Source organism: Polypterus senegalus, chromosome 6, assembly GCF_016835505.1.
Source record: "Polypterus senegalus isolate Bchr_013 chromosome 6, ASM1683550v1, whole genome shotgun sequence".
In the NCBI taxonomy this organism is placed as follows: domain Eukaryota; kingdom Metazoa; phylum Chordata; class Cladistia; order Polypteriformes; family Polypteridae; genus Polypterus; species Polypterus senegalus.
The window spans coordinates 145,216,663-145,241,458 of NC_053159.1; the positions used below are offsets into that span (position 1 = coordinate 145,216,663).

General features: G+C 35.5%; 1 protein-coding gene across 1 annotated transcript in view; it reads right to left on the bottom strand.

Annotated features, from left to right (window-relative positions):
- The window catches only part of arhgap15 (Rho GTPase activating protein 15), a 657,673-nt gene that overhangs the window by 546,153 nt on the left and 86,724 nt on the right, over positions 1 to 24,796 (bottom strand). Inside the window, exons 4-6 of the mRNA XM_039755090.1 lie at positions 19,726 to 19,791; positions 15,983 to 16,044; positions 12,738 to 12,825 (exon numbers count right to left, since the gene is read on the bottom strand). Coding sequence (XP_039611024.1) covers positions 12,738 to 12,825; positions 15,983 to 16,044; positions 19,726 to 19,791 — 216 coding nt within the window. The remainder of the gene's footprint in view (positions 1 to 12,737; positions 12,826 to 15,982; positions 16,045 to 19,725; positions 19,792 to 24,796) is intronic.

Genomic DNA, 24,796 nt, shown 5'->3' on the forward strand with positions numbered 1-24,796 from the left:
AAAACAAAGTAAAAACTGATTAACATAAATTGATACCAACATTATCTGTGCATTAATTAATTGTTGAACTATGGCCAGTTGACAACAGAGGAGAGGAAAACCTCCAGTTAGTAACATCCCCTGAGAAAATAAACCCTGATGGGGTCCATGGTCATCTGTAAGACAGAAAGTCAAAGATAAAGTCAGACACAGTCAGTGCTAGAGACCTTGGCTAACTAGTCACCTTCGTCCTTCCTGGGCATTCTATAGTTGAGTCTGTACTGGATGTCTCCTTCCTCGGCCACCCCCCTGTGCAGCTCTAACCACTTCAATTTAAACAGCTATATCCAAGTGCCTCCAATGAACTTTGCTCTACCACTTCCACTGTCTATACATTCATGGCACCAGCTCCACCTCACATTGCTCAATTGGGGTCACAGGCAACAACATCTACACTTACTTTTCTCAACTCCATGAGCCAATCCAAGCTAGTATCCTTCCCAAAGCTTGCCAGCATCAACATAGTCTGACAAATACATCTAAGCAGAGTTTAAGTGCTTTATCCTCTCTCTCTTTCACACACTTATACACCCTCTGCACGATGACTTCACATTTTCTGACACCATCTCTCTTCCTGATCTGTGTAACCCCACCAGAATTTTCATTCCATGTCACTGTTCATAAACGTAAAAAAATGTAGATGAACAACTGTCAAACACCAAGTATCTGTTATCCAGGAACATTTTAAAGTGTAGCAGATGCAGGTTTTCTTAACAAGTGACTTGAGCAGCTTAGGGAGTTTGTCTGCAACAAGAAGGAAGCAATCCACCTGTACAGAGCACAATAAGACGATAACCTGCTGGTAAATATGACTTACAGCATTATGACATCCAGCATATGATGAAATTTACTTGTGTATTTCTTTATTATAGAAAAGAAATCAAATGGCTGTAATCTAAGAATAATAGTGAAATTATATATTTTAGTGCCATACAGGTATCCTCAGTTCTGAGCAACTGGTATTACTGCATTGTACTCATATTGAAAAAAAGGTGCTAGAATATTCATGAATGAGTGGGGCATGCTTTGCTTTCTGTACATCACTGTGCATACTTTGATAAATATATTGATAAAAACTATGTCTTGATGAAACATTAGGATTATGTTCTTTAGATCTCAGTTAATTAAAATAAGTAGTATTGTATTTGACTTCCGAAAATAGCTGTTGCTGCTTATTTATTAGCCTTCATTTGACTTTATAATCTCATTGTTTTTTTAAACATTGTGTAATTCAAAAGAAAAAAAAAGAAAAGTTCCTTACTATAGGCCGCAAACTGTTTCAAACGGAACCAACAATTAAGGACTGGCGAGCCTTTTGAAAATCAAACTGTAAATGTCAAATATTGATCTGTGGTTTCTGCTATTCATTGACATTCTCTCATTTTACGAGAAAAGTGGATCTTCTACACAGTTATTAAGTCTGTTTATTCTGGCAAAGCGAAATATGTGTGCCAGGAAAACAGTACTCAAAGGCAGATTTTTTATATCTATTTCAGGAAACTCCTCTGCCCTTAGATTTTTTTTTTAAAGAACAAAAAAGTGTTTTCCTAGTAATGAAACTAAAACCTTTTCTCAACCAAACCTGAGAATTGAGTTCAAGCACTCTATTATTGTGAAGGTCCTGCTAGAAATAAATGAATTGAAAAAGGGGCAAAAGAATTACATCTTTAACAATAATGTTACTGTTTTAGTTTTTAATAAGGTTTAACATTTCAGCAAAAATAAAGCATAAAGATATATTAAAGATTTTGTTCAATCACCCATTTTAAAAAAGGTTATTGACTGTAACACCTGCTAGGAGGGCACCTTCCCAGTCGCATGCCACACGTATGTGGCTTGGTAGCTCTGACCCAGCCCTGACAGAACTGCACAGCTGGGAAGGTAAGCAGGAGGGACTTACATGAACTACCCCATTTTAACCAGAGTCACAGCAGACACCGTCACGGTTAGCATTGTGAAACTGTAACCCTACGGAGGTGAGCATTTTTCTTTTTTTCTATTTATTTGGCTACAAGGTGAAGTTTCCCGCCTTGCTAGATTATTTTCCATTTAAGTTTATCCAGGTCTGTCACACAGATTCCTCTTTTCCTTTTCAGAATCATGCCCTAGGATCAAAAAGCCAAAGCAGGTTTACTTCAAGATTGAATCAGTGTAACAAAAGCATTGTGAACTGATTTCCAGTAGCTGACAGTTTCCTAATGATGCAATTTACAATACATGGTTAGCAGCAGAGAGCTGCATGCCAGTACAGTGTTAACATGGAACTCCTGTAAATAACTTGAGGCACTGCAATAATTCAAAACCAGAACACGGCACCAAAGTTGCTACAATATGTGTCCTTTTACTAAGATCAATGAAAAGAATATCTGATGGCTTGCAGAATTTTAGGGAACATCTTATCTGATCACATCACACATACAAAGCCTTAACCTCAAGAGAATTTTATTTTCACTTAAGTAAACATGAGTGTAATTTTGTGAAAGCCATGAACAATGTACCTTGCAGCACAGTATCTGGTTGTAAAAGTCATACAAAAAGACAGCAAAAAAAGGTTTAATGATGGGAGGCTTGGTAGATAGATAGATAGATAGATAGATAGATAGATAGATAGATAGATAGATAGATAGATAGATAGATAGATAGATAGATAGATAGATAGTGTCAGGAATGCCAGGGGCAACGACCCGGCCGGGACGCCTTGAGGACCGGAAGAGGATCTATGCCCGCCCTGGATCATGTGGGGGCCACCATTCTAGTTGCTTTGGGGGCCACGGGTAGAGGGCATGGAAGCCCAACCCTGTAGGGACCCGTGGTCACCGCCAGGGGGCGCCCCAATGCCTTGGGGACCCTGGACCTCAGCACTTCCGCCACACCAGGAAGTGCTGAGGGGAAGAGGAGCAGGGACACCCGGAGAGCTTCCGAGAGAACAGCCAGCACTTCCGCCACACTGGGGTGTGTCCAGGGAGGAGTGCCGGGAAACACCTGGAGCCCATCCAGGATGAAATAAAAGGGGCCGTCTCCCTTCATTCGAGGCTGGAGTCGGGTGGAGGCAGGACAAGGCAGGAGAAGAGAGAGTGGAGGCGGCCCAAAGAAGAAGGCATTGAGTGGCCAGGACTTTGTGGGGGTTTGTGTGTGCACTTGAAGCAGCAGCATACTGATACAAGAACAATATTAAATTAAAGAGTAGCACAGTGGTTAGTACTATTAATTCACAGATTAAGGGTCCTGGGTTTAAATCACAGGCTTGACTTTTGTCCATATGGAGTAAACATTCTTCCCATATCTGCTTTGGTATTCTATTTTTCCTCAAACAACCTCAAAAATTGTGCAGGTTAACTGGCAGTTTCATTATGCATAGGAGCTTGCAATGGGTTAGTTCCTGTCTTGCACCTAGTCCTGCCGGGAGAGACTCCAGCCCTTCCACAACGTTCAGTTGGATTAAATGAATTTCAGAATGTCATATTTACCTTCCATGACTACAATTGACGGGCACCCAGTGAAACTCAGGTTGAGGAAAATGCTGTGTGTGTGAGACATAAGTAGAATATTGTGGTTCTTATCAGTAACTTTCTGCAAAAACATACAAGGCTGATTTTTCTTACTTTTTTCTATGAACACCAGGGATATTATACGTTAGAAAATATATTGCTTAAATGAGTTAAATTATGTATAAATTGCGGTAGTGGTATATCTCTCTAATATAAAAAAAAATCTTGGGAGGGAGACTAGGGAAAAGAGACGTGATTTTCTCGGAAGACAATTTGACGTCCTGCGAGAGACACTTTAACATCACGCGAGACAAGGCAGTGATACAACATTTAAAACAAGTTCATGGACATCTAACCTAGCAGCTGTTGGAATGCTTTTGGCAGACACACTTCATGTGCTGCCAGCTCGTAAAACACCAACAAGTGACAAGCAGAACATGCAGCACACCAGCAGCAGCAAGACAGCAGATGAGCCGAACACTTCTCCTTAGCATGCGTTCAGCCAACAAACCCCTTCACAACGCGAGTGGCAGAGCTGCGAAGTGGCAAATGGACAGCTACTGTACAGGCTTTTAAATGATCAATTCACAGCGCGACAAGCAGAATACACAGCTCGCCAGCAGCTGCAACAAGCCAGCAAATGATCCAACCGCTTCTCCTTAGTGTGCGTTCAGCCCCCCCCCACCTTCACAACACAAGCAATGTTATACGTCTTGCGAGAAAGAGATTTAACCACGCCTGGGGCCGGAAATTAAGGACAAGTATTGTTTTTAAAAAAGTTTTAAAGTAAAAGTGAAAATAATGCATATGCAACATTTCCCATGAAAATAACAATCTCTTTAAATTGTATATACGATAAAACCAAACCCGGGGGTGGGTGAGCAAAGTGAGCAGGGGACGGAGCCCCCTAGTATATATATAATACTAATGTTTGTGCGTCAGTCACATGATTACTCACAAACTAATAGGGCTAGAACCTTGATCTTGGTTTTAGCCAAGATTATATGACCTGAGATGTTCAGGAAAATAAAATACATTAGGTATTAGCAACCTGATGACCAGTGGCTAGAAAAGCTTATTGTAATTAAAGCATGGTCCCTGGAAACCTATCTATTGATATTTGCCCAGAAAATGGTACATAATTCATAATCAAGTATAGGTTCTTTGCATTTCTATTTAGGGTTGTAGGACTACTTGTTTCTCAAGTAAACTGCAATGGTTCTTACAAATGGTTTAACTCAAATCTGCAAAAGTACACTCAACAAAACAATGTTGCTACTACCCTGGATCCCCAGAACAATGAAAGACAAGTGATACACAGTGAAAAACAAGCAGAATAAATTATAAGCCTAAAAGTAACACAAAACACGCTCATACAAGTGTAAAACTTGAGAGATGATAACAGAGATTAGCATATGGTTCCAGGATTGAGACATGAGTCTATGAAAGGCCTAAGTGGTGACTACTTATACCCTTCCAGTCTATTTACCCCCAGTTTGGCATCTTCCTGTACCCGGGATATCAGTAGCCATGACTGAGATGGACTTGTGCAATGAGGATGCAATCAACAACTAGCTGGTGCAAAAGTGCAGTGTGTAATTTATTAAAGCAGACCAAATAAATAGTGCCATGCAAGTTCTTCTTTAAATAAATAAATCACCAAAAAATCCAGTAAATCAATAATACCAATTAGGGTTAAAAATCAAGGTTAAAACACAGTTAAAATCAGGATGTCCTTCTCTGTTCCCTTAGTCTCAGTACCTTTCCTTCCCCTTCTCCATCCTTGCTCTCCAATCAGGCCTCTTAGTGAGGGCTGTGACTCCAGCAAGCCCGGTCATTCAATAAAACTTAGGAGTCCCAGCCCCCTCAGCTATTAACCGCTAGAATGTTTAGGCCCAGTTTATATTGCTCCCCCACTTTTGGTGTCCATAGAAGAATCATCTAAGTCTGTTGACACTTCCTGTTTCCTGGATGTTCAATAGTATTGACCTTTTTCTGGAGTGCCATTCCCCTCACTCCCTGCAGGGCCACCTCCCAACCATGCCACCTGTCCTCTGAACTGGCTCATGCTCCAACTTCCACTGTTTCCCTTTTACCAAAATTCTCATTCTTGATTTTCCACGACCTAATTTTCTGTTTCTTCCTCCATTCTTTTATATATATACTCTATGTATATACAGTATTCTCTCTATATATATATACTCTGTTGGTGCAGGTGCTTTGCTTACTGTGATCTTAATCATTGAAATTATTTTGAGGGACAGGGTTTAAAGATGACTATTACAGAAAAGCCTGTTGAGTATTTAACCAAAAGGTGAATTGGGGTTAATGATCAACTGGGAAGAGGAAGATAGGCCAGGGTACAGAGAGAGAGAATGAGAAGGAGAAGTGAACTTTGTTGTGCTTGCTTACTTATGAGGTGGGCTGCAGTTGAGGCAGCCTCACCAAGTAGGTAAGACTGTGAGACCTGTGCTGGTATGTGAAGATTGACAGCAAATGGTGTTTTTATTATCCATGTATTTTGTACATGTTTGTCCACTCATTATTTATCTGCCCAATGCTAATATTGGATACAATTGGCATCTGATATTACTCTGAGTAGGCCCCCTTGTCATACACTGTATATCTTTGGATGTTCCCAAGTTGTAAGGGAAATAAATTTGCCTGCTAAAGTGAAGATGCAAAAATGAATTTAGTTTTGTTATAATACATTGATGTACAGTGTATAAAATGGCAATTTACACACTTAGGTCAGTCCACAATCTGCAAAATGATATGTAATATAGACATTTAAGATTATTTTACTGAGATTTAAAGGTTTGCGTATGTTAAAAACAGCAAGAAATTCTGTGTCTTACATTTGCACAAAACCATAGTATACAATACTTAATATTACTGATTTTCCTAATAATAAATAGTAGAAAATATGGGAATACTACAAATTTGGATAATATTTGCACTTTGTAAGGAACATCTATAAAAAAAGCAATGAATATTGTTATGTTGCTACTTTTTTTTTTTTTTACCAAGTATTAAAAAATTAAGAAAAAATGTGTTTCATATGCATTTTAAGATAGAGGAAAGTCAATAGGACTCACCTCACTAAACATCATTATCAGCCTGTGCCTATTTAGTGGTAAATACCTATTGCTATTATGTTGTATTTTACTTTTATGAACCATGAACACAAAAATAACACTTTTAAACATGAAATAGGTTTCATGTTTCATTTTCATGTTCAAAATGCAGTTGCATTCACCTACATCTTTGGTTAAAAGACAGAGTAAAGGCAAAGCTTTGAACCCAGGACTGAATTATTGTGAAGCTGCAGTATTAATCAGTACAACACTGTGCCTCAAGAACTTAATAAAATCAAAATAAAACGCAATGCAATTGAGTGCACTTATTTACCTCTCTTCATACAAAATATGTTATGTTAGGAGAGAGGCCTTGAAAATGATGATTCTGTTTGAATCACAGATAATTCACTTTTCTACTAGGCTGACTCTCTACTTGAAAATTACATCAATTACTCTAGGTACCTGTAATTTAGCACTGAGCTAATGCATTTCCTGCAAGGAAAAAACATATGCTAGCAGAATGAAGCAATATATCATTTGTACTCTAATATTATTCACTGTCAAAAAGGGCTCCTAATATCCTGTGATACCTACTGTATTTAAAACCTGTATTCAATTCAATATGACTGTGAGAGGAGACTCCTGGCCTGCGGGGTTTAAGTGAGCCAGGAGCTGTAGGCAGCCTTGTAATGTCACAGAAAACCGGGCTTTTGTCAATGTGTTTACTTATACTTAGGACTTTCGATAAACTGAATATTAGAACAAGAGCACTCCACTTGGTCTCTAAAATTGTTGTGTGGTGTTTGTATTTTTGTTACTCAGTAGGTGTTCATGGGTTTGGTAGACCCACAACATTATTGGAGTTTTAAAACAATAAAACCATAACATTTTATGTTAAACTACTCAAAAGATGTTGATTTTATCCCAGTTATACAATACATCAGCAAATATGTTTAACGTTTACTATTTGCTTGTGCTAGATCACATTTATCAATGAAAGTGCTTTTTGATTCTTTTGATAAAGTGTGATTTTTGTGAGGAAATCAATAACATTCAAGACATAGATGCAATATATCACATTAATCTTAGACAAATATAAATGAGACAAGGTTTCCAGAGCTATTGATTTTTAATGCTTTGAACTGAACAAATTGAAAGCACAAAGTTTATATGCAGTGTTTTTTTTTTAAATAATATAATGAGCCCGGTTGGACATAAATTCTTAGCATCTATACACCACACGCTACTCGTGAATCTAAGATGTTTAGCAGGCATTCCCGGTATTAACTTGTGGATTTTTCTGAGTATTTAGCGACAGCTTCATGAAGTTGTTTCCATCATGCTGCATCAGAAAATATACCACGATGTTTGACATGCCTCCTTTTTACTGTTTTCTCACAGCTTGGATTGCTGCTGTCATAATTGGTTTGAGTTTCATGGTTTGTTTCAATTACGTTAGTATTTGCAGGACTTGTGTTGACGTGACATTTGGCATCTGTCAAGCGTTGTAAACATACAACCGGTTTCATCGATAACTTCGCATCCAACTTTTGAGAGTTAAACATTCATAAACATCAAAGTGTCCACTACTGAAATCGTCACCTGTGAAAATAAGATGTTTAAGAGGCATTGGCGGTTCTCCAAAGGTGTAAAATATTTGGCCATTTCGGTACACTTGAAAGCGACAACCGAACAATTCAGTGGCAGCCATCAACTCACATGCAGAAGCATAGGTGAGGGGCTTAAGCATTTCACTCTTATAGTGCCCCTGTGTAGTATAATTATCTCCTGTACCGTCATCAGTCCACACCTTGAACCTGTCCCAGTCATTCAATACATTAGACACAATGATCCTCTGGATATCAAGAGTGAGTCTGACACAGAGAACACAGAGAATGTAAAATGCAGGCGGCATCTCCGGGCATGGAAACCACTCGGTAAGTGACAGTTCTTTGATCGATGGTGATCACCTCGATAGACATGTTATTGGGGGAACGGTTGGAACGGTAAAATAAATGGGTACCTGAACAGTAAACTAAGTCTAAAATACCTACACAATAACTATAAACATAATAAATGAACAATAAAACAGCGGAGAAGTCGTAGATTAAATAAAAAGGCAGCAGTTATCAGCAAGGAGACATGAATACCGTGTCGAAGCAAGGAAGGGAATGAAGAGACCGGAGCGATGGACAGCCTGATATGGGCAGACAGCCAATTACGTGGGAGGCATGGGGATGGGGACGCAAGTCCATATACGTAAGTAGGATTCAGTTATGACCGTTACGTGTAGAATTACGAAATGAAACCTGCTTAACATTTGTAAGTAACCTCTAAGGAATGAGCCTGCCAAATTTCAGCCTTCTACCTACACAGGAAGTTGGAGAATTAGTGATGAGTGAGTCAGTGAGTGAGGGATTTGCCTTTTATTAGTATAGATATATATATATATACAAGCATGCAGCACACAGTCTTTTTTAATGCTCAAAGTAGGAAATAAACAGAAGAGGCACAGAACTCAGTTTACTGCATACCATGCGATTTGTGTCCAATGCAGTTAAAAAGAAAGACTTACAGTTTCTGATTTACACACATACAAGTTCAACCAGACACACATTTAAGTGGGACTCAATGCAAGCAAAATTCAAGGCTAATGCTAAAAGTGCCAGAGAGCTGGCAGAATTGTGGCTATCTAATGATAATACCATTAGCAGACATTTGAACCAAGCATATGCAGGCTGGAAAATAAGAACATGTAAATAATAAATAAGATTTTATGATCAACACCTTCTGAACACCAATTCATCAATCTGCAATCCAACTACCCTCCTGTTTTTATTTGCTATATATTGCCTTGGATTCTTGTAAGTCTAATCATGTTCCTCTGATGAAGACTCCTGGTAGGAATCAAAAGCTTTGAATAAAAGAGAGTTTTAAGTTATGTGATTTATTTTCTTTATATATATTGTCATGCACGTGCTAGTAGGAGGACGTTGCATGGACCAAGCAAAGGTAATTCCACGCCAGGCCAGGGGGGTGGCGGGGTGCACTAAACGTTCTCCTGTTGTCTCTGCAGACCAGCCGCCGGAAAACCTATCTGACTCAACATTGAAGATGTCACTTCCAGTTCCGGCATCCAGAAAGATGTCACTTCCGATTCCAGCAACCAGAAAGACATCACTTCCGGCCCCTAAGATGATGTCAGAAGAAGGTCACTTCTGGTTCCACTATGTCAATTTCGGGTTACTCACTTAAAACCACCATCTTTCCAAACGTTAGTCAGTTCATGTCTGGACTCCAAACCAATCACTTGTTTGAAAGCCTAACCCATTGCAGCCAGGGATATTATATGGTTGGCTGCCCCAAACCTTTTTAAGTGTGTCAGGTCTAATCATTTTTACAATATATATATATTCTTCATCTTCCAAAGTGGGCATTCTTTCCACATGGGCTTCTTCTTCTCCTATAATGATTTCTAAGGCCAACTGAGCAGAGATTTTCTTTGCCACATTGATTAGTTTTGAAAAGGAGACACATATGGAGAATTATTTATTTGTTCGTATTGTTATTTATTTGTTGTGTCCCACCACAGTTCTATTTTGAAAAGAAATTAGAATGACTGGTTTGGTGGAATTAGGTATTGTGTGTGAAAGGAAAATGAGATTAGGTTTGGGGTATTTGGTAAAAATGCCTCTAAAGTCATGTTATTGTTGTTCCAGACAGTTTGCACATCTGCATTGCTCCCAGGTCCAACACCACCAATATAATGTAAATGTGTGTTTTAAGGTCACAGTATGTACTTGATAACAATTCATTCTTTAAAGAAAATAAGCAAAGGAAAAGTTTCTTTTATCCTTATTTTTCTTTTAATTAAACAATGAAAATGAGTCTCATAGACCAGAACACCACACAAGGGATTCTCATCTGATCACACTCCTCAAAAGATTACCAATATAAATATGAAAGTCATTTTCACATTAGATTTTTGCCATTTTGGTTTTCTTTTCCAATTTTTCTTATGCTACTTTAAAGCAGTCTAGTAATTGTTCATTCATTCTGCAGATTACGCAATTCCATTCATTTATTAATTGTTTGGACATATGTTTTCCACTAAAGAGTTGTGGTCAGCAAAGAACTACTTCACTAGCATCCATCAAAAAGTAGGAATTAGGAACAGAGAAAGTGCACAACTGCACTGATTTACTTGCTCGCCTCGCTCTTTCATTTACATCAGGCCAATCCATCCATTTCCTAACCCGCTGAGTCCAAACACAGGGTCACGGGGGTCTGCTGGAGCCAATCCCAGGAACCAATCCTGGGCAGGGTGCCAACCCACTGCAGGACACACACAAACACCAAGCACACACACTAGGGCCAATTTAGAATCGCCAATCCACCTAACCTGCATGTCTTTGGATTGTGGGAGGAAACTGGAGCACCCAGAGAAAACCCATGCAGACATGGGGAAAGCATGCAAGCTCCACGCAGGGAGGACCCAGGAAGCGAACCCGGGTCTCCTAACTGTGAGGCAGCAGCGCTACCACTGCGCCACCCAATACAAATATGTGCGCCTGTGGAATGTAGGAGGAATCCTGGAGTATTCAGGAAAAAAGCCACATACTGAAGTATTGCACCTACTGTAATCATTATCAATTGTAAAACACAATTTCTTTTATTTTTAACCTTGACTTTGGGATATACCACATTACCTGAAGTAGTAAAAAATAAAATGTTTTGTGTGTCAGCTAAGTAATTTTACAAAATGTGTCTGCCCTTCACAGGTATGGATCTCTTCTGTATAAATAAAAAATGCTTATAGAGCCTTTCTTTCATTTTGTAGCACTGATCCTTGGCAAGACAGCAACAGGCTCAGACAAGAAGTAGAAGTATGACCAAAAAAGACAATTCAGTTGTAATTATCGGAGTTTACAGACTGTTCTAAAAAAAATATCAGATAAAAACCAAAATAACCCAAATGTACACATTTCAAATATGCAGTGAATAAGGCGGGCAACTGAACCACTATATGGACGTGTTTGAAAAAAGTTCACTTGAACGCACAAACAAAATTATATTTATTTTACAAAACAGGGAAATCTAGTTGTGCAGAAGTTATGAGGTGGTGTTGTTAAGTACAAGTGAGTATGGATTACTAAATGCTTACAGGTATTTTCATTGGTATATTATATATAACAAAGAGAAGTGTTTTAATTTGACTATATTTATAATGAGTGTGTGTGCTCTCCCTGTGATGGCCTAGTGTATTGTAATTTGTTAACAATGCATTCCCAACATTGCAAATCTACATGATTTATGGGCTAGTTTGATACCCAAGAACAATTCATTTTCCTGTTAAATATCTTTCTGATTATACTCTTTATACAATACCTTGGTTTTATATGATTTTTTTAAATATACTTGTAGGTATTACTAATATATTTGAACAACGTAAAGTATTTTGGTTAGGCACATTGCCAGTTTATTGCAATTACACCTCTACCAATGTTTCTTGTCATTGCACTACAATAGACTGACACAGGCAATGGAGATTGATGTACATCTACTAGTGAGAATGCTTATTAAAATACATCTCTTGGTTTGTTATGAAATCATAATTTTTATTTCTTTTGTACTGATTTGTTTTTGAAACTGAATATTGCAGTGAAATAAACACAGTTTTAGATTTTCAAAAATCAGCAGCATGTTAAAGTCTAGGTAAATCTACACCAAGTGTTATGTCTTATTATTTTTTGAGAATTATAATATTCCTGAATGCTTGCAATAATTCAGTACCTGCTGCGGGCAAAGAGTAATGAAGATGCTTAATATGTATACTGTAGTTTTTTAAAGTTCTGTTAAGATCATCTTTTATAATCTCAGTTTGCAGAATAAAAGGAAAGGTTCCTAAGCCTAAGAAAACTTTACGTGAAAAAATAATAAATAAAATAAAACATGCCGATTTGTTTGAAATAAATACATTTAAAGATATATGTACAAAACAGTTTCATACTATATACGGTATTAGCATGATAAATGTTTTTGATATTTCATTGTAGTCAGTTAAATTAAAACTGGGGGAAAACATATTAAATTTTGAAGAACTTCAGTCAACAAAGTCAGGGGTGCCTACCAAATTGGTAAGAGCTTGCTGTTTGCTCTCTTTGTAAAACAGCAGCTTCTTTCCATCAAGTACAACCCAAGTGCTGGTCCAGTTTTTCCTAAAATGAATAAAGAAACAAAAAAGATAATCATCAAGATAAAAAATCCTCATACGTGCATGTTAATATGTTTTTAAATTAAGTCTCTATACATATTTAAAATTTCTTTCTATTACAGTTTATAAATGTGAAAAGGATTTAATATGCAATCTTCAGCCATACCTACAATACACAGCTACCCTGAATAGAAGAATCAAGCACACTATTATGTGGATGATGTGCAAAATTCAAGTTAATGCGCATATTTCAGCCTTAATCATTGAACATTTTTAAGTGGTTCAATTTCATACTTGTTTACACAGCTCTCTTTGAGATTTAAGGTTCAAAATCACATGCATATTAAACTGCAAATTAATGTTAAATTCCATGTTCATGTCTACAAATTTGACAAATATGGCCTTTCCTTCCTCAATGTTAGGATTACGATGAATACAAGTTAGCACAAATGTGATATGCATAAACCTTTTTTTTTTTTTCTGTCAACGATTAAGGATTTTAGAGAAAAAAAAAAAGATTATAACATCTTAACCTCTCAGCTAGATAAGACAGACATTAACATTGCAACAGCAAAAATAGAGTAAGTTAATTGATGATGTTTCTTTAAGTTTAAAATTACACAGGGACCTAAAACCACTTAAAAAGCATACAAAAAGATTTGACTTTAAATAGCAACAGAGATTAATTTTTAAATGGAATATTTGGAAAATGACATTACCTTATGTAATTTAAGTTAACATGATGTACAGACTACAAATATATCTAGAAAATGTGTGATCTGCATGCTCTGTAATAGTTAAATATTTGTACATGGCCAGTTGAGAATTTACAGTTCCAGTATTTGTCCTTGGAAAACAATCACAATTCTCTAGGATGAAATATCTTTCTACTCTTTAAACATCTAAGTCTTTGCAGATTGAGAATACCAGGTAAATAGTTAATGTAATGCTTTCTTTAATCTATTACTTTCATAATCAGTTACAAATCTGATAATATAAATGTAATACACAATCTACCACCTTTTATAGTGAATTTGCATGTATCATACATGGATATTTCTTTTCTGTTATATATTACCTTGCTAATGATATATTATTTTGCTCACTTGTTTATTTTTATTCATGATCTGCCTTCATTTATTAATAGTCTGTGTTAAATATCATATTTTGTGCAATTAATCAATTGTAGTCATTGATGCCCCATGACCCTGAACTGGACACTTGTGTTAATGGATGGATTCATAGATGCAATTATTTTGAGCTGAAGAATTTACAAAAGTTTTCATGATTGTGAACTTTATACTGTTATAGAAATATTCCTGCTTTTTTTTTTGGTTTAACCAAAGCATCCAGAAGGAAGAAATGTGTTAGTAATTCCCCTTATTCAAACAGTGAAATAGTCACAATTGACTCATTTTATAAATGTATGTGAAAAATGATATTGCTTTTTCCATTTTAGTTTTAATTGCAATGAAATATCTAACGTTCTTTAAATGAATATTTCATGGTCTGTATCAGACAGATAAGTGACTCGCGTCTCAGAAGAAAAACAGAGTTCAAAGATCTCCAAAGTGTATCTTATAATAAGCTGCACATTTTTTAATTTGATTGTTGTTTCTTGAGTAAAGGTTCCAGCTTTTGAAAAAGGTTTCTGTTTAATTCCCCTATATGTTTGGCATAATGGTTTATATATTTGATCCTCTATTATAGCCTGTTTTGGTTTCATCACTAAATTGCTTTGCGATGGTGCCTGCTGTTAATATGGTTTACAGAATAAAGAATGATAGAATCATTGCAGTTGTGCTCCTGTTTCCTTTCTAAAGCCCTTTGTGCTGATGTGTTTTATCAAAGGTTTTATATAAAATAAAGAATGACTGATTCATGCAGACACAGATGTTCGCATCTACTTTCAAATATTGTACATGGCAGAATCAACGGATAAAGCACAGGCAGTGTTTGCAGTTTGCAATCTAAGGGAACATGGAAAACACAACGTGCAGATTGTTTGTCCATCCACATACTTTCTGACATGCTAAATGTAAATCAAGGTTTCATTTCTGCAGATATTTAAGATACCTAGATCACTTCATTTATGTGGGCAGCATTACTTTTTAAATGTTTTACTCATAGCTTTTAATCTTTGAAGACTCTACAAGCAAATGCTGTTGCATTTTTTTCTCTGTAATGTACTACATATTTATTTATGTTAGCTTAATTTCTTGTCATATAACTGGCAATGTTTCACACACTGTAAAATCAAGTAAGTTTTACTTTACTTAGGCTTCAGTAAAGAAAATGTTGGGGTCATTTCTTAACAATGTCTGATTATGAGAATGCTTTAATAATGGATTTATTCTGCAATACATTATCTAGATCATCTGTGTTAATATTTAAGCAGTATGATAAAATAAAAACTGGTGTAATGAAAATTTCAACAAACAAAAAGACACAGTTATCCTAATATAGATTTTAGCTTTGCAGCAACTACGGAGACTTTTATGTATTTTAATTCTGTAGTACTAGGGTGTTGTACCGTGTTAGCCATTATGAATGTAGAGAAAAGCCAAGCAAAATGCCACCTTTTATAGGCTAACTAAAAAGATTACAATATTCAAGCTTTCAAGGCAACTCAGGTCCCTTCTTCAGGCAAGATGTAGCAAAGTACCTGATGAAATGTGTACACATATCCGCAGTGTCAAATTCTTTGTGTTGTTCCTTTTTATTTCTGCTTCAATAATTTTACCAAAATCACTACCAAAGGGAAAAATGCCTTAGTGTTCAAAGATATGCAGTGTCAAGCAAAGACGAACAAGTCCAAGATAGTACATGGGATATCAATAAATAAAGATAAAAATACATTAAAGAAAATAAGTAGAAATGCCAAAATGATAAATAGCTTCAACATCCATTTCACAGATATTTGTTGGCATAAGGTTAATAGAACATTAGATTCTGAAACATTTTAGCATTTAAAAAGTGTCTGTACCAAATGGAAAACAAAAGGGCAGCCTTAAAAGATTGTATCAATGCCTTGGAGCACGTTCTTCATACAGTACATGATGTGCGGTGGAGACAACTACAGGTATTTAGGAAGTGTGTCTGCATCGCACTGAAAAACTTGATAACACAAGTTTCTTATATAAAATGCCTTTTCAACTTACCTCAGCTTTTTGCCACCATCTGCTATTTTAGCTTTGTTCAAATATTCTCCTTTTTCAGTGGCCTGAAAAAAAGTCACACTTGCTGTAGTTAGTGCTTCTTTAAGAAAGACTTATGAAAAAGCTGACATGAAATTACAGAGCATAATGAATTCTAAGCAGGCATTGCAGGTTGTGTCAAGAAGGTGTCTTTAATTTCAATAACTTTTAGGCAATGAAAATGCCCTCAAAGTGTTATTCTTAATGCTTTTTAGTAATTCATTGTTTTGTAGTTGGTTTTCAGATTTATATTGCATAGGTGAGGCTACATGACATGAATCATAACATAGATGTGTAAATATTTTTTCGATTGTTCATTTGCTTTAGTTTCATAATTATGTGCATAAAGAGAAGGCAGATTAGTGAGCACATGTGTTAAAATATATTCTTTGCAATGAGTAAAAACTCATCTATTGCATTTGTCTGCTTTCCTGCCAAATCATTTAGTTGTTTTAACAGTGCATTTCCATACGAGTGTGAAAAGTGGAAAGCAGTACTGCTGGGCAGATACTGTATGTGGTGTTAACCTCAAAGGTGCTGTTTCCATCTCATTTTGTGACATCATGTCAGTCACATATCCAGCCTGTTCTCCAGTGACAAGAGTGATACGTGAGAGTGCACCTTAGTTTCAGCCAGTGATATATTATTAAAACACAGACATTATAGCAAATATAAAAAGAATGTAAAATTAAAAAAGGCAACTTGTGTCATTTGAAATAACTAAAGCCATGAGTATCCCTTTGAAGCTTTTCATTGAAATTCCATGGTTTTTTTCTGTAGGAATGTACCAAAGTATAACATTCTAAAATCCACCTAATACAATTCAGGGTTATGGGGAGCTGGACGCTATCTCAGCAACGCAAGGTTAGGAGCAGGAAACAGCCCTGGACAGGACAACAGTTGGCCCGCGTTCGAGCCCTCTCACAGTCACAATCACACAGGATCAATTTGGAGTTACCAATCGACCTCACGAGCACATCTTTGGGGATGTGAGAGGACAACCAAAATACCTGAAACGTTCAAAAATTCATGGCATCAGAGACAACATGTTACTTCACATAAACAACCATAAATAAATGTGGACTTTGAAGCCAAGAGGCTGTACACGTTGACAGAAGTTGAAATTTGTGAATTATTCTATGTATTTGTTAAAAATATACTGTATTTAATAAATGGGGAAACCGGAAAGAAAATTTTCTATGTAAATGATCTTTCATTAAAATTGTGCTTTTAGTAATTATTTAAAAAAATAAGTAATATCATATAATACTTACAATTGGTCACACAATGAATCCTAAAAAACTAATTTTGGGACAGAATACATTGTATAATGTAATAATTTGTGACACAATTTCAAAATTTGTAGTTTTTCCAAGCAGCTACTGAACAGTAGGCCCTGATAGATTTCTAGTTTCAGTTTCCACATTGCTAAAGGTTACACTCTGTAAGACAGTCTCATGGACATGAGCACATCCCCGTAGGAATTTATTCAAACGTACGTAGTCCTTTAACAAAGCAACAGCTGCAAACATCATTAGCCACTGGTCACAACACCAGCCCCGTCGAGTCAGTAGTTGGGTTATTCATCTCTGTGCAGTGCGTCATGTTGACATGATGGTAAAATGATTTGTTAATACGAAGGATTCCCAGGTCTTACACTAAACATGTAATATCAAGAGAAATGTGTCTCAGTTAAGCCACCTCAGGCCACTCCAAAGTGAAGTTCTGTTAGAAGGTCACACTGCAGAGAACTGCACTCCACATTGCAGTGAATAACCACGGTACTGATGCTTTGCAAGTGTTATGAAGACCCAAAGAAGTGTTTCCTATGGTCATGTTACATAATAGTACATGAGAAATAGATGCATATTTACAGTACCTGCACTACAATGTTACCATCATTTTTATACATTTACAAATGACTCAAAACTCATCATTTGTTAAAATGTGAAAAAAGTGTGCTAAAAATGAATATATTCCACAAAAGATAGTATTAATATATAAATGTATCAAATTATAATCTTTGTGATTTTGTAGCTTCAAACATCAGAGTAAGCACACTGCCGATTTTTATTCTTGGTAGAAAGATTTAAAAAGCAGGAAAGAGTGACCTCCTGAGGAACAAAGTATATATTCACATTTAGCAGCACTTTGAAAGAAAGTAGAGCTCACAGTTTAATGACAACATTTTAGATCATGAAGAGCCTTCAAAACAATTTTTAAAAATACAGCATTTTAATGTATGCCTTTGTTACTTTAAAAGAAAATGAATTGAACAATAAGATGACAGGCAGTGTATGTATTTTTATCCTCAAAGGGGCACATTTGTCATAACTGAAAAACCTTTCATATTTTTATTGCACGATTTTACAATGTGAAAAATAGCCCATGTTCACATTACAGCAGGCAAGGTTCATTCTGCAATTAAAGACTCATCTTAAAAAATTCAGATATTTTTTTAGACTTTTAAAATACATAAAGCAAGAGAGAATGAAAAAATTACATTTTTATAGCATTAAATAATTCTTTTCGCTTGCCAAAAATGAATCTCTTAAAAATGATAAGGTGTTAATAAAGGTTTTAAACATTGATGTTTTTCTCAGATTTTTCAGCAAAATGGAGGATGAATGTGTAACTCTGGGTTATTGACACATAATGTACCAACCACTATATTACTCCCTCATGGGACTATAACTCCTGCATCAAAAGGCTAAACGGTCTTCAGACACTAAGCAAATCCTACATTCACATTTACTTCTTTTCAGGATGAATGCAATTTTCTCAATGCCTTTACTTGCAAATCTTCAAAAGAGAACACTCAAATCATCTACAGGAAAAGTGATGAAAAAATGTAAACGTATTAGGCCTCGCTATTACCTTTTCACATGAGACGTTAGCGTTTTCAAATTACTACCCTTTTTTAAAAACAAAAACACGAAACCTCAGAATATACATTTTTGGACATAATTTATTGATAGTAAAACAATAAATGATGTCTTTTTTTAACAATATGTGCACAGTACAGTAGTCATTACTGTCTAGGAATTAAAACTTTTGATAGTAACAATGTAAACCAGTATTTATGTAAATAAATGATATTTTCTAATAGAAACAATATAATATTTCATGTTTCCTATTATAAAAATATACATGCTATGGAACTTACTTCAAAATGTATGTAATTTTTTTTTTTGTTATTACTACATTTCCACAGTATTGGGGCTTTCAGCTTTTCAGAAACTTTTCTAGTCTACGTGAATTTAACAAATTTCAAAAAATCTTTAGACATGAGGAAAGTGCAAGCTTCAGTGAAAATGATATTTATATAAGTTACATACAAGTTATACTGATATATATATATAAATAAATATATATATACAGTATATAAATATATATGCACACTGTTAGAGACATGTTGAATAATTTATTTAGAATTTGGGGGGGAGATTAAAAGATCTTGAATGCAATCGACAACTACAATTTTCAGCTCCATGCATTTTTTTACAACTCATTAGTAAGACAAGGTGATACATTACTCTAAACAAATTACTATCACACATTTGTACAATGGAAGGTTTGATATGTTTAGGTGTGTTAATACATATTCACCACCCACAACTTGACGATACAAATGAGGAATGCTAATGAAAAAAGGAAAGTAGATGAAAAATAAACAATATAATGTGATAAAACAGATGAATACTTACAACGTGGTTTCCAGCAGAAATGTCTGCAATGCTATGCTGTGAATGATTTCTTCTATGACGAGAAATCTGCATTTAAAAACAAAAATCCACATATAACTGCATGTTTTACTTGAAACAAATAAGATTCTTTTAACAATCATCTTCAAAATGGGCACATTTACCAACAATTCTTTAGCCCTCTTGTCAGAATAGTTTATTTTACACAGTTTTAAACATTGCCATGATAGTTTGTGCTCCAGTCCTGCCTTTGTCTACATTCAGTTTTATCCATTTTTTCCAATGGATTGCTAAAGCTATGCAGACACTGTGTTACTAAATTTCAACTCCCACTCTATCCGATCAGCAACAATCTGGTACTAATTGGAAGTATTCAAAAGCATAACATTAAAACACAGTTGTGTTGTCAATAAGACATGAAAATAGCCTTCTAGCAGAAAACAATTCAAGCTCAAACAATCTGGGCTAGTGATTAAGTAAAAATATCAGATTACATACACCCTAATTACAATATTTAGAGATTTCTGCTATCAAAAAGATTCATATTCAGTTCTGATGGATAATATATTTCCAAGAGTCAGTAAACATTAAATAAATAATTATATTATGGTTGTGTTACTAACATACACATATTTACTGTGTATACAGTAATACTTATAACATTATATATGTGTTACAATGGGAATAAAAATACATACATATATATTTTGAGGAAAAGAAATTTTGTTTAAATATAGAATACCTTAGTTCAGATACATAACTATTGTATTCATTGGTTTAGATATATACAGTACAACATACAGTATACTGTATGCTGCTTTTCATATCTTTTCATATATCTGTATGTTGGTTTCTAATTGCTTCAGATGTTCATTCAGATACAACAGTTTATAGACTTACACTATATATATATATAGAAAGAGAGAGAAACTGTATATACATCAGTTTCAATATCTATATATGTATGGTCAGGTATACTGTACATACAAGCAAGTTTAGATATGATATTTAAATTGGAATGAATATAAAGAAAAGAAAAAGAGGTCTGTGTCTGTGTGTGTGAGTGTATATGTATGTGCACCTAAAGAAACAGCAAAACAAAAAATGTTAACAGTATACAGTATGTATCGTTTGTATGCTACACTGAAAAAGAATTCTGGGGAGAAAATACCATTGATTGAATTTGTTTAATCGTGTGACAGCTTAAATCAAGTATTTCATTATTGTATTGTACCTTTGAAATGCCCAGGCAAAAGGTGACTTCCTCTGTAGTTAAAATTCTCTCTTTATGTCTGCCTCATAAGTGAGTAAGATACAGTAAGCACATTTTTTACTTGTCCTTTCTCACCTTAACACAACAACTCGCATGCTTAATAAGCAGTGTATGTTTATGGTGGTCAGGGGAAGAGTGCATACACAGAAAAATACATTATACATAACTGTGAGTAAGAAGCAGGTCCAAGCTCTGGCCATAACAAATATTTGGTTAGATTGGTAAGATTATATACTGTATCTGATTACATGAAATGAGAAAGTGATCAGCCCTGACAGATACTTTCATAGCAAAAAATATGGAAAAGTATATTCTTGGTGTAATGTCTATTATTTTAAAAAAACTAGCAAAGCAGATTCAAGGTCTTTCTATGTTCAGTTGGTGAGCTAGTGCATCCAGGTAAAGTTCAGACAATCAAAAGCTCCTTAGTTCTTTGGATGTTTTCATTTACACACACTGATCTACTGTTCCTAGCTTTAATATCCCTATGCCAATTTTAGTTTGCGAAACCCACATTGCGCGTTATAAACATAAGCTTTGAAAGTGAATATTATGAAACAAGTGCAGTGTGATCGCACCACATACAACGGCTTCTGAAATATCAATTCCATTGTGATTTGTTTGAAAACAATAAGTCAGCTTCTGGGAAGGAACTGTAAAGTGCTGGGTGGAATGAGCCAAAATAAAAGTGTAATATAAGTGAAATGAGGACCAATACGATTTTCAAAATTAACAGTGTTCTACAGGTAAGAAACTCTAATGTAAAAATATATACAACGATGACAATAATGCTTAAGTAATTAAGAAATGAAACTGAGATTCTAAACTGAGATGCACAACACTGAGCCTGACTGGAAATCCAAGCCAAACTAATAGTATTGATGCATATATATCAATTTATATTTATATAAATTTGTATTTCTTTCTATATATTTAAATAGACACACCATAGACCATTGTGAAGTGTTGCCTTTTGGACATAAGAAGTAAGACTATTAATGTACTCCCACCATATATACCGAACAGCCACATTAAAACCAGTGTCAGGTAAAGTGGATAACATTGACTTATTACACTAGTATCCATGAAGGGGTGGAATATATTAGGCAGCAAGTGAATATGGTTGGATATAGAAATGGGCAAGTGTAAGAATCAGAGGAAGAGACAGATTATAATGGCTAGATGACTGGGTTAGAAGTCATATGGTGTGTCCCCAGTTTGCAGTGGTTAGTACATAACAAAACTGGTCCAAGGAAGGACATCTGGTGAGCCAGTAACAGGGTCATGGGACACCAAAGCTCATTGATGCACAAAGAAAGCAAAGGCTCGCCCATCAGATCTGATCCTACAGAAGACCTACTGTAGTACAAATTGCTGAAAAACTTTTGAATGATCTGAGAAACATTATAAGGTGTTCAAGGTGTTGAACTCCATATCTCTGCTGGAAAAAGAAATTTGATTCATGAAGTTGCCCCACCTTGCAACTTACAGGAAGAGAATATTTCTGCTGCTAACTTCTTGGTGCCAGATACCACAGGACACCTTCAGAGGTCTTATGGAGTCAATGGAGTCCAGAGCTACTTTGATGGCACGAGAGAGACCTACATAATATTAGACAAGTGGTTTTCATTTTGCTGATTAATGTATACTTGCAAGGCTGAAATCAATGGATATCTAAACTGATCTACTAGACTTGACATTAGAAATGTGCACATATCTTTGGGTAGGCAATGGTTTCAAAGGGGACAAGGGGAAATTTGAAGAGAAGGGTTTGTTACATTTTAATCCAGGACACAAATTAGTTTCCTTTTTTCTTACTGTATGTTTGTTTCATTGGAAATGTGGGTGTAACTTTGATATTTTCAAACTTTTTAAAAATGTATGTCCATGATGGATGATTATGCCAGATTATCAAAAAAGATATATTTTAGCAAGAGGAAAAAGCAAAAAAAAGAGTTCCCATATAGTTACACAAACCTTACCAGCAACACTTCACACCATAGCGCATCAAAGCAAACATTTTTTTCCTCAAAAAAAATATTATTTTGGATCAGACATTGAGGACCATGAGAACTGCTCATCTGGTACCATATATGACCATTATTTTTCTGCATTAGTCTTTCAGCAAGAAATTATTACAGCATGATTTAGAACCCTGAAGTACTATGTAAAATTATTTTATATATGCTGTAAGTATTAAGATGATTCAATAACAACACCAAAAACAAAATAATACTTATTTGCTTTCTAGGTGTTGTAAGATTCTGGGTTTTATAGTAAAAACTGTTATTTAGGTTCTGGCTCCCATGTTATGAATTCTTCCACTGCAATAAATAAGTTATATGGAAAAGAGAGTATGAAAATAGTGGCAACATTTTCACTCATTCAAACAGAACCCTTAATATAGAAAGCAAACAAAACTGTCCATAAATGCATCCTTTAAGAAATGCCCAGTTCCTAATTATTGTGCAAGCTAATACAGCTTTGTAAATTTAAATGCAATGTCACTCCACACATGTTTTGCTCATTACACTGCATGAAATGGCTTTGTTGCATCTTACTGTTTTTTGCATTTACTGTTCATTTAATAAGACTGCTATCTTTTAAAGATGCTTCCCTGCTTCTCAGTAAGAGTTATTTTGTTAAAATTATTTAAAAAATAAGAAAACATCAGCCATCCACTACTGTATTCTTTCCCTTCACTAGAGCCTATTCCAGCAACAAGTGTCCCATTTTAAACAGGATGCTGGTCCATAAAAGTCCACTATCACACTTTCACACATACACACATTTCTAAAGTCACCTGAAAGGAAGAGTATATCTGCTTTTGAACTGCAAGGAAAAAAAAGTCAAAATGAAAACATGCACATGCGAGGGGAATATGCAATCAAGGATATACATTTGCTATAAAGAAATGAAAAAATCCCAATTCATTTCAAACAATTTGGTTTAACAGTGCAATGTAACTTGTGTTAAAAACAGCTTTTAAATGTAACATCACCAAAGTGTGTGAGCCTGCTAAAGTGTTTGAATGCTATTGATGTTAAAAGACCTCACTGTCGTACAGACTACTAGTTCTTTTTATTATGAAGGCTTGATTTCTCCTATTCCTCATAAATGACATAACATTGTTACATTCTCAAAAGTGGGCATACTTATTGTGGTCTAGCAATAATCTTGTCAAAAAGAGAGCATTTCACTGCTGAATTGTCACTGGTGATCTGTTTACCACAGAGGATGAAGTGCAAGACAACAAAGGCTCAAATAAATAAAACGTATTTAACGTGTTTGATTCCTGATGTCTGACAAAAAATATTAATTGTGACTGGCACTTTATAGAAGGTAACATAAGGCCAAAAGGATGATTCCTTATTTCGTGCCAACTATCTTGAGATTTTCACTTTAAAACACTGTTTCACGGAGAACATTTAACAAAGCCAGTTAGAACATCTAACGTAACATAAACAGAAAAGATGCACACCTTTTTACTTGTTTTGCACGGGTTTCTGTCTTTTCATATTTACCAGCTCATACACCATAACTTTCTCTCATTCAGTGATAAAGTGGCACTGAGCAGCAGTCACACTAACCTGTAAAAAGCGCCTCTCACAACATCGCGAGAACTCGATTGCCTGTATTTTATACAGGAGTGGTTGATAACTATGGTCATTTGTAGAAACTTTTTGTATATAGATTCATAAAAATGACACTTTCCACCACTGAGGTTTGTTAGTTTCTCCAAATTTCTTACCACGGGTGTAAAGTAATGTTTTCACTCCCACCTGCAGGCACCCCATTGAA